General features: G+C 40.7%; 1 protein-coding gene across 1 annotated transcript in view; it reads left to right on the forward strand.

Annotated features, from left to right (window-relative positions):
* The first annotated feature begins 9298 nt into the window (after window positions 1-9298).
* LOC104392970 (peptidyl-prolyl cis-trans isomerase FKBP1B-like) overlaps window positions 9299-11714 on the forward strand; it is a 42457-nt gene continuing 40041 nt past the window's right edge. Inside the window, exon 1 of the mRNA XM_010002415.1 lies at window positions 9299-9332. Within this exon, the coding sequence (XP_010000717.1) occupies window positions 9299-9332 (34 nt within the window). The remainder of the gene's footprint in view (window positions 9333-11714) is intronic.

An 11714-nucleotide genomic window follows, 5' to 3' on the forward strand; every position in this document is an offset into this window, starting at 1 on the left:
TTTGTTCTTCTGCCTTCCTGAATCCAGTTCTCATCTACCACTCAGTCCAGTCTGGGGCTTTCCCAGTGCCTGCCCCACAGCAGCAGTGCTGAGGAGATTGTCACTGGGGGAGCCTGATATTGGTTATTTTGCTATTTTTTTATTAAAGCTGTTTTATTATTTTTTTTTTCCAACCCAGAAGTCTCTCTCCGTTTTCTCTTTTTCCCATCCCCCTCTGGGAAGGACAAAGGGTTAATAGAGAGCATCTGTCCTCTGTTTAGTGGCCAGACCAGTCTTAAACCATGACAACCTGTTTCATGAGGAACTTTGACTATTCTGCATTTCCCCAAAGTGGTGGCAGGAATATTGTGTCACATATTAGTGGTAGTGTTTTACCCACAGTAGTTATAATGAATAGATTACACTGAAACACAATCCCAACAGCTCCACAAATTTGCAGAGTCTATGTCAGATATTTTTATTATTATTTTGCTTTACAATAATGCAGCTTCACTGCTCTGTTGTCTTCTAGATGTATTTTACTGAAACTGATACAGCTATTCTTTAGCACAGCCATCTCATCTACAATCTGAATGGTGCTTTAAATACCATAACAAAAAATGTTGCAGCTGGATTATGCCAACCTAAAATGTGTTTTGGATACAGAAACTTCTGCCTTAGTATGACTGAAATCCTCAGAAGATGTTTCACTAAGGATGATGTGTGTTCTGCCAGCTTTGCAGACATCTTGAGATCATGGACTAGTCGTGGAAGATTTTACTTCCTTTGCTGGTTTTTTTAATGTTATTTTATCATGTCTCATAGCATGCTCCTGCTCTTCAGCAGTGTGACATTACTAGAGGGCAATACAAGGCTGAAGCTATGAGATTTGCCAGTAAAATAATAACCCTCAATTTTGGAATTAAGGACATCTTGCAAACATTGAGGTCTTGAACAATATGTGTAGCAGAGCCACAGTGAAGTTTTCATCTGTCTCTGAAAGCATTAGGAAATAGGACTTCATCTGATGTACTTCTGTTTATTTCTAGTTCATTCTCTAAGACACTCAGATATAGAAATGACAACCACAAAGTTCCATGGGCAGGGTAGTGAGGTAGCCAGGCATGATATATTCACAGGTGGCTACTGCTTTGTCTATTGTTAAGATCTTTTTTCCACAAACTCTAGCACCTTTAGTTCACCAGGACAATTCGCCTTCTGTTTCCTGTCACATAACATCTCTACATCCTGTGGTAGAATTTTTTTTTCAAGTCTGAAGCCAGTCAATAAAAGTGCCTAGTAGACAGGAGTTATTTCATTTAGAGAAAGGAGGTTCAGAGATCTCTGACTCTAAGGAACGTTTGTAATACGACCTCAGTGAATGTGACATGAGGCCCACTGAGAAACCAGACTCGTGCAGAGACACAAAGCCTTTGATGAGTTTGCTGTGGCCTTTTAAAAATTCTGTAAGGCTCAGTGTTCCTTGAAACCTGCAGGGTTTGGGCACACCACAAGGTCTGTTCTGTAGCAATTGAGTTTGAACCTCAGGCTCCATTTGGTACAACATTTCAGGATCTCAAGTAAAATTTCCTCCTGTGGTTCATTCTGTGGGTTTTTTTTCAGTGGGTGAGAATAATGTGGACAAAAAACTTCTGTGAGAACAGAATCATCTAGAACCCCCATAAATAACAGTGTATGATGAAACTAATTAGAAAAAACATTATCTTTTAGAGCATATCTTAAAAGAATATGTAAATAGTGGAAGACATAAAAAGGAAAAAAACCCCAACATGTTATGCTATGAATACAGAATTTGAGCAAGTTATACCTGGGATCAAAGCAAATTCCAGATGCAGGCACAAGGTGAATGAAAGAGACAATTTTTGTTCTTATTTTTAAAAAAACAGAATAAAGACAGAGAGGGGGCAAAACAAGTTCCCCTCATTCAGCTAGCTTGCTTTTTTTTTTTTTTTTTTTTACTAATGGGTAAAACATTTAAATAACAATTCTGTGTTGCCTTGGCATGCACAGATTTATCTAGCACACACTCAAAATAAGGGCTAGTAATGGAAAACTCTCCTGGCAATACTGCAGTTTTTCTTCAAGACGCAGGAAAGCAATGTGAAGAGCAATCTGTGAGTAATCTGAGACACTCCAGTGAGCAACCATAGTCCTTACACTGACACTGAGCTAGATTCTGATCCTATTAACATCCCTGTGCCTCTGATTAACTTTGGTATAACTCAGATCAGATTGTGACCTGTGGTTCAAACGAGGAGTTTCAGCTGGTGGCACCTTGGCTGGCTCTGTCCTGCAGAGTGGTTCCAGACAGCCAGTCTCTGTTGCTTTGGAGGAGATGGCTTTTAGAAGTAGACTACAAAGTCCAAAACTGACCACCATCCACTGAACTGCACAGAGCTGTTGGTAGCTGTGAGTTCCAGGAGTTCATAATGAATGTTGGAAAATTAACCCAGCCATGATCATTACAGAGTAACCCTTTTTATAATATTGTTTTATATTGCTGATTTCCCACATTGCCCTACTTACTTTTCACATGTCTTGAGAAATGGTGAATGCATTTTGTGTTCAATAGGGATCAGAGTTAATGAGTTCCAGGTTTTGAAATGCATTTACCTGGCTTTTTCTTGTCCAGCAGGAGGTCAGTATATAAATATCTCTGTGGATCTGGGTTCAGTGCCATGCTGGAGAAGCTGAGATTCAGAGTTCATTTCCTCCTTTATTAACGGTAAAATAACTCTTTCCAGGTTAAATCTTGCTTCAGGTTAATTATATTGATGTTAATTTTCCTGGTGACTTCAGAGGAAAACAGATCCAGCTCAATATGTAATAAAAGTATAAGAGTAATAATTTTTCTAATACCAATTTCACTCAACTTTATAAAAAGTCTAATGCTTAGTAGTATTTTTGTTTTAAAACTATTTCTATTTGAAGCTACTCAACCACAATTCACCAGCTTAAGTCGATGTGTCACTTAGTGCAATACTTTCAAGATACTTGAGTAATGTATTTATTTTTCCACCTTGAGATTTCTTTGCCTTGAGATCTGATTTTAAAACATAGTTATATGTCACCAGCTAACTGGAACAGAATGTAAAAATTATGCACAGTTAATAAAGACACAAAATATGTCATCTGCCAGGGCAGATCTACTGATCACACTATGGAAACCAGGATTTTTTTGACAGTGGTATGTCTGGTACTGCTTTCAGGGTGGGATTTAACCCACTAGCTAGCATGTTTTCACATGCATGTCACGTAGAGTGGGAAAGGTCTAATGGAAGATTGTATTTTTACAGAAATATAGTTAAGAAAAACTATTTAAAAGTTTGGTTATTAAAAACAAAGCAACTTATGCATATTATCATGTAAAGGTAAGGCCCTGATCTTTTCTCTGCAGGCTGTATTCAGGCTGAGGAAACTTCAGGCAGGAAAGCCCTATCTTCTTTCAAAGGCTATTTCTTTTCTACTGGCAGTGTCATGGTCTTACCCTTCTGAGACCTCCAGTTCTCTGAAATCTCCCTGTATCTCAGGGAAGCCACCAGAGATGCTCTATTATACCATTCTGACCTCAGCTGTCCATCAGTCTTCCAGGAGTGTTGTCAACAGTCCTCACGATATTTGTGGTTCTTGGAACTCCCTCTCTTCTGTAATAGAAAGGCAAATATCATGCAATTCTAAAAAAGATGTCCAGCAAGTTTGGGGGACTAGAGTTTGCAGAACATCTGTTAATCTCCCAAGCCTTCCCTTTTGTGGTTTAGATTGGGACTCTTGTGGTTCATCAGGCTGGGGAGAAGAGAACCAAACCTTTTCAGGAGGCCACTTCGTTCTTGTTTCCAGCAGGATTGTTGGGCTTAATGTTTTTCTGGCTTTCACAATGCTAAAGCAAAATAGGTGAGGAATTAGGAAGGAAAGCACATGAAGGGTGGTTATCCAAACATGGACACACTGAATTGTGGGAGTGGGATTAATCTGACAAATTAACATGCCTGTGGTGAGGTATATACATATGGCTGCCCATATGAAAGTAGAACCCCAGCTCCCACTGGGCAGCTGAGCTGAGCCTGAGCTCTGTGATGTCTCTCTAGACATGCAGACTATAGTTGTCTCAGTCTGCCCCTGCTTACTTAAAAGTCAGTGGTGAGAAATAGACACTTTTAAGGCATGATTCATTCCCTCCTAAAGTACCCAGAATAGGTAAATAAATCTTGCTTTATGAGTCTAGCTGAAGTAAGCAGATAGAACCTGGTTATGGACAGAGCAATGCCAACGAATGGTTGCAGAGTCATTACACACGTCTCTTACAGCTAGCACATTTATCAGTTATCAGCTCACTGATAGCTCCTTCTAGAGCTCCATGATTCCTACATCCCTCCCACTACTGAATCCCTTCTCTCTATGTCTCAAGCCACTATTTTGTGACTTAATACTCCCATCTGTACATGCTACTCTCTTGTGCTCACTTTACAAAGCAATCAAGAAGTTTTCAATGGTGTTCTTCAAAATTAATATTTCCTGAATTTGAGCTGGGTTTGCATGGAATAGAATCTTAAAGAAAGTGATAGAAACTCCAGTAATTACGTTATTAAAATTAGACTAGGCAGAAGAGTATGAAATGTTCTTTAGGAAACATTCCTCTCTTGGCAAAGAGAAGGAATGAATGATTCAATAGGTCTTTCCATCTGTAAGTCAACATTCAGCTTCCAAATGATGCCAATCTTTTTCTTTCATAGGCACTAAATGTATTTTTTTTTAAGATGTCTCTTCTTATTACCTCTTTTTTTCTTCTTCTTCTTTTTTATATTAGCAGGTAAATTTATACTTTTTATTTTTATCATTTGTACCAAACACATCAGATAATTTCAGAACTTCTTGCATGGGTAAAGGATAAACAGATCACTCTCATTTGGAAAGTGACTTGAAGAAGAGCAAAGGATAATAATGTTTTTAGCAGATACTTATTTATACCAGCTTGATAATTTGTAAAGGTCACTTGAACACTTTCTGCACCACAAAAATAATGCATAATTTGAATGTTAGTCAGGACAGTATGAGCTGGACGTAACCCTGCATTGAAACTGGTTGGTTGACAGCACCCACAGACTCTAACTCTTAGCAACATCTATTTTAGAAAGTGCAGAAGAAAGCAAATTTAATAGGGTATATCAAAAGTGGTTGCTTCTGAATCACACCAAGTCTAGTATCTATTCAAGGAGTTAAACCATAGCTGAGAATGTTGACTGAGAAAGATTGTAGACTCTCTCTCTGCATCTAATTCATGTCTGGGCTGTTTGATGGTAACACTTCTGATGGCCAGCTTACAAAAATACTTTTGCTGTGGCTGTCACTGGTAGAGCTGTTGTACTTTAGGGATGATTATGGGACAATTTCAGAAGTATCTGAAGAGAGCTGCCTCCCAGCTGGATTTCTAAACCCGTGTAAACAAATCTGCTTTGACTTGGTATTCCCTAGAAATGCTCTTGCTACTTAAGACTTGGCAGGATCTCCCTACCTACCTCTCTCCCTGTGATACAGACAAATATGTTGGTGAATGTGTTCTAACACAAACCTGGTAATTAAAATGAAACAGTGGGAACATTGTGCTGCTATCCACCTTCTTTTTTTGAATAGATAACCTTTCAACTTTCTGCGTAGGCTGAGCTATAGTGGATTTTAATCCATAACCCTTAAGCTAATTTAAGTGGTAGGTAGAATTGGACTGAAGGTCCTGTGATTTCTACATTTCTGCTTTGGCCTTCTGTTTTGTCTCAGGTAAGGCCTTAACTTAGGAAAACAAAACAAAAAACTTCACTAGGAGGAAGTTTTAGATTTTTTTTTTTCACTTAAGGGTCAGTTTAAGCATAAATACCTGTTCTCCAGGATTCAGCCACCTTGAATCTATAGGTGCAAAACCTGGAACAGCTGACTCAGACTTTCCATCCTGTAAGAGCTAAAGGCCAAATGCTGGGTCAGCCCTAGTGAGGACCTGAATACCAGAAAGATCAGTGTCTGTGTTATGCTAGAGGTGAATGTAAAAAGCTTGAGATTTTTAGTGGCTGCTGTTGAACTGTTGACACGTAGACTTAAAGCTTCTCTGTGGTCTATCATGCAAAAAACACCCAACTTTTTACATTCTTTCTGTGCTGTTCTGCTCATAGCTGTCCTGGTATGCGTGCAACCTGCCTCTCTCCCTGCTGATCTTTTAGTTGTAATTTCAGATCATTTTGGTCAGGAGGTACTAGAAACTCATTAAACAGTGTTATAATTGCTCATGCAGAATGGAAGAAAACAAATACGACCTTAATTTTCTGAATCCATTACCCAGCTCCCTCGATTCATTTATCTGGAGGATTGAGAATGCCAGTTAATTTCTTTTCCACTGTTACATTTTCCAAAATCATTGAAAGACTAATCAAAAACTTGTATCTAATATTTGCAGTTTGGTTTTCTCCTGTTGTTTGAACAGCTTCCAGTATGTCTTGCCAGTGACATTTCTTCACCAAGTAGAATAAATATCAAAACTATAGAGAAAAGAGGTTTACTGGAGAAAGCAGCACATTATTTGCCCTGTAAATACAAAGTTTCTTATAATCACTTCCTTCTGTAACTTCCATAGCAAGGAAATGACAAAACTGGAATAATTACTGTTTATAGATGTGATTCCAGTTCTGGTTTGTTCCATTTAAAAGACAGACTTACATTTTTAATCAATTTTTTTTTGCCATTGAAACATTGGATGGAAGAGAAAATTTAATCCTCTTGGGCTGTCTGCTTATGGCTTTGTTATTATTGAAAATTTTATGTTTGAGATCACACTACATGGCCCTTAGTTTAGGCTCTGGGCCCCAAGGTGTTACATTAATTTACAACAGAACAGGACCTCTGCCCCTGAATTGTTTGCAGTCTAAAAACACAGGGCAGAATGATCACTCTCATTATATAAATGAAATACTGAGGCACAGAGCAATTCAGAGCATATCTTCAGTTAAGCAAGCTGGCTTCAAAATGGTAGGCAGTGAAGCAATATCAGTGCAGCAATCTGCATGTGTGCTAATTAGCCTGGATGGATGCTGCAATTCCTTATTTATATTGCTAGCTAGTTTCTACACACACTGCTGTGCAGTGTGCCCAGGAGATGTATTAGCCACTTTGGAGCATTATGCATTGCAAACAGAACCAAAGTGGTTTAGGGTCATGCAGTCAATTTCAGAACTGTGGTCATCCTCACTGCCACTTCTTTATTCCCTTCTCTTCTTCATTCTGCAGGAAAAATATTACAGACTCATAAAGCCATTTAGGGATCTTGGAGGCTGTATGGTCCAATGGCTTGCTTGAAACAGGGTTAATTTCAAAGTTCCATCAGGTTCCACAAGGCTTTATTTGATAACTCACCTTCAGAAGATTTTTTTCCTATATGTAGTCAGAATTTCCCTTCCTGTGACTTCTGTCTATTGCTTCTTATCCTTTTACTGGGCATCTCTGAGAAGAGTGTGGCATCATCCTCTCTACAACCCAGTAGGTAGTTGTAGACAGCAACTGAAATCCTTCCTTAGCTTTGTCTTCTTGCAGGCTGAACTAACCCAGCTCTCTCTCCCTCTCCACATTCTCCAGCCACTACCCACACTGGTGACCCTTCACTGGACTTTGTATGTCAGTGTCTCTTCTTGTACTGGGAACACTGGCTTGTGAGAAAATGAGTCAGTCTAAAGATGTTCCAGCTAAAGCCACATTGGTTTTTAAGTGATGAATTGTGTTGATCTCTTCTGGACATGGACTCCATTAGTTAGGCCCTGGTCCTGTGGATTTTTTGCCTCCATTCCTGACCATAAGCTACTAATTTTGTGGCTGTAGCAGCTGGTGGTGTATTTCCCAATGAGCTGGAGCTCTTTCTGGTACATACCTGAGGGGGACCTCACCTAGTCCTCGAAAAAGCTTTGAAGATCAGGACAAAGACCTTCATAATGACTCACAGGTAAGCACTGGGATAGAGAATAAGTGAATAGCTTAGCTGGGGAGAGCCTGGTGAGGCAGAAGAAAATGCCAGGGAGAGGTGGCAGCTTTCGAGTCAGTTTTAGTTCTACTGTACTGAAAAATTCCAGCTGCAGTTTTGCACTCATAGCTAGAGCTGCAAGAGTAAACTACTGCTATAGATGTGGGTGGGAAGTCAAGAGGAAGACGAGGATTCAGCATGTTTGCTTCAGGAGGAAGTTTCATTCTGTTTTGGGGCATTTGGAATAAGTATCAGTTGGGAGGAGGCAACTGTGCTGCGGACCTGTGGTAACCAGGAGTGGTGAGAAGAGAGATCACCTTTTTATGACAGGCACATTGAGATTTTGGTATGTTTTGGTCTGTTCATTCAATGGCTCTCACTGCAGGTAAACCATCAGAATTGCCCTGAACACCTGATTTGGGGGAAATCAGTGATTCTGGCCTGACTTTGTTAGTCTCCCTGCTAGTGATGCACAGGAACATTCCCAGTGACATGACCCACCGAGCTGTGCAGGCTGGTGTTTATTTTGGTCATTTGTTTTTCTGCTGTGATGCTGGTTTTGCATGTCCTGTATGTTTTTGGATTAAAATGACTTGGTGGTGCCTGTTGGTTCAGTGAGTGGAAAGGTCAGTATTTGTAAAATATTTTTAGTTTGCTTTTGTTATTCACAGAACAGTGGTTGGGTTTCAAAGTAAAGCTGAGTTAATGCTCCATGGACACAGGTGAGGCAAACGTGTTTTGTCTGAGTTTTTCTCTTGTCTCTATGAATTTATATATTTGCAGAATTTGTGCTTTCTGTTTATGGGCAATTGTTGCTTTGGCCTTAGAGGGGTGGATTTCATGTGCACATGGAATTTGTTACACATGATTTGTAGAACCTTTGTATGTCTAAAAAGCATTGAAGAATAGCATTTTACAGTACAGGGACTATGATCTAAACTAAAAGGCCCTAAAATTTGAAATGTATTTGTCTACCTAGAGGTGGAAATTCATAAACAGTTTGTAAACAGTACAGGCTGTAGGGGTTTTAATTAAAGAAAATGAGCTATACAGCTGCTAAACTTTGAGGTTCTGAGTTTCTGCAAAACCTCATCATGGCTGTGATCAACTTGTGCTCTTTGTGACCACAAAGAAATCCTACATGTTGCAGTCATGTGGTTCCATCTAAGATCTGGGAAGGGGGGGTTCAGAGAAGCCCCCCTCACACTTTTCCAGACCACTGTTTTTGTTCCCAGCATAGAAAAACATGCTGTGGGAAGGTCTTGTGGTAAACCGCTGTTCAGGAAGGTGAGCTCTACACAGCCTAGACTAATGGACTGTATCCTTGGTACAACTGTTCAGGAAGGTGAGCTCTACACAGCCTTGAAAGCCTAGACTAATGGACTGTATCCTTGGTACAGACATGCTGGATCCCAAGGGGGGAGGGAGTGGGTGTTGTGCAATAGCTTCCAAAGAGTATTCTTTAAAACACAAATCTCCTTGTCTGTTTCAGTAATTTGGTTTTAGCAATTTCCTTGGTCATGGACAGACTTTTCCTTAGCTCCTTTGTCCTCTTTGCCTCTCCTCCAATTCTCTAACAACCCTAAACCACCTTCCCTTGTATTTCAGAGGCTTTCCAGAAGATACAGGGCGTTCCTTGTTTCAGTCTTCTCTTCCAAGATCTTTGTATGCTGTGAAATTGTTAAAAATGGTGTCTTTGAGGACTTTGATGTCTCCAGAGAGTACTGTGAGGTGAAAAATAACAACATTATTTGTTGTTCACTATCTGCGGTGACAAAGGTTTTAAAAAATATTCACCCAACAATTTTGAGATAAACTCTGCAGATCCTTTTTTTTTCTGTCTTGGAATTTGGTCTCACCTTTCTTTCCATGTGCTTGAGAATACAAGTGTAGGGGATATAATTAGCTGATGCCCAAAATAAGCTCTACGTCTGCGTTTAGGAACCCAGCAGAGGGCAAGAGTTCACAGGATAGGATACTTAAAAGTACAGCAGGTTTAGCCCTAGGTCACCGCTTGGTCTCTCCTAATCCCATTTTGTGGCTTGTGCATTTTCCTAGCGTGGGTTTTCCTTTTTTGTAATGGTTGTAAGTCTGCCTGAGGATGCTGGGATCTGTGTTTAAGGCCTGTTACTTGTGGGGCCACTTGAAGCAGATAGTCTGCTGTCCCTTCTCAACTGTATCTATTATGAGATTGAGTCCAATCTCCTTCTGTCACAAGACACAATTCGGGAACAGCTCTTTTTCCACCATCATGGACAGACATGTAGCCCTGATCAAAGGAAGCATGTACTTAAAAATGCTGAGAGAACACAGCGAAGTATAAAGTTCTCTTATTCATCAGAGTTATGCCTTCTGATGTCATGAATGCCTGAGAGGACACAGACATCTGCCTGGAGCCTGGATGAAAGCAGGCCTTTCTTGAAGGTCAAGAGCCACATTAGGACATTGTGTACCTGGAATTTCACTTTGTAACTTCCCTTGCATGTTCAGCATTTGCTGTGCCATTCTTGTTGCTCTGGAATGACCCCCAGGCACATCTGGAACTAGCAATGTTCATGTCTTCTTAATACTCCTGTGCTGCCTATCCCCTGCTTGGCATTTTCCTGTTTCTCAAATGCATTTTTAGTATCTTTCTACTGATGGGAAATCAAATGACATTCTAAGATTTGCACTGAAAAAAAAATCCCTTTCCAGAATTTGCACCATAACCAACCTGCCTGATGAACTGAAGTGCCTGCTTATTACACATATATGCTACAGGAATTAATTGACAGACAGACTAAAGGAATCTGTGTCCAGTCCTCATCACCACTTCTGAACTCATGTCAATTCATGCTTTTTCCTCACTTCCCTGCTCCTTGGGGAGCTTCATCCAGTAACTGTGGAGTGCCCAACTCACAGCAAAACATTAATGCCAGAAAACACCAGTGGTGAACAGGTAGTCTGATCAGAATGGTGTGTGAAGCAGCGTGGAGATGGTTGGTGCAGTTCAGGGCATGAATGCAAGGGCCACATGGCCACAGTTACAAAACACCACAGTAAATTCCTCAGCTCAGTCATGCTGACAACTGCCCCCTGTAGCTGAAGAGCTTTGTCCTGAAGAGAATCCAGTTTGTAACAGATAAAGATACTGAAAAAGGAACGTCAGGGAAGTGCAGTTTGGAATTAGATGGACACAGACAGCCCTTTCAGCTGGAGAACTGATGATGTTGAGGTTCCATTTTCATTTTTCTTAACCCAGAACACACAAAACTGTAAACAGAACTATTTCTTTAGAGTCTAGGAAACTGTGAGATTCCTGCACACAACAGTTTATGAGGCAATAGGGTTTTCAACCCGTTTTGGATCCATTCATCAGAAGTAGTTGCATCTTTTGCACAGACTTTTGAGTTTGTCACGTCACAACATGGAAGCACCTGTGCAATGCATACACAGATTTTCCTAATTAAAATGCAGATGAGGATAGGAAGTGATCGGCTGTGCCGTGCAGGGAAACTCGAGGTGCCTGCCTGGCCTGAAGAGCTGCTGCAGGTGTTGGGGCACCCCTGGCAGGTACCCCCACCCCGGCAGAAAGGGGCAGACCTGCACTTCAGCAAGCAAAGCCGCGTGTAGCCGTGGGAGCTTTCCCTCGTGGCTGTTTGTAACCGGGAGAATCACGCAATCGTAGGTTGCCAGGTCGGAAGGGACCCCGCGGATCATCTGGCCCAACCTTTCTAGGTCCGGGCTG

This window comes from Chaetura pelagica, unplaced genomic scaffold, assembly GCF_000747805.2.
Source record: "Chaetura pelagica isolate M959 unplaced genomic scaffold, ChaPel_1.0 scaffold46, whole genome shotgun sequence".
In the NCBI taxonomy this organism is placed as follows: domain Eukaryota; kingdom Metazoa; phylum Chordata; class Aves; order Apodiformes; family Apodidae; genus Chaetura; species Chaetura pelagica.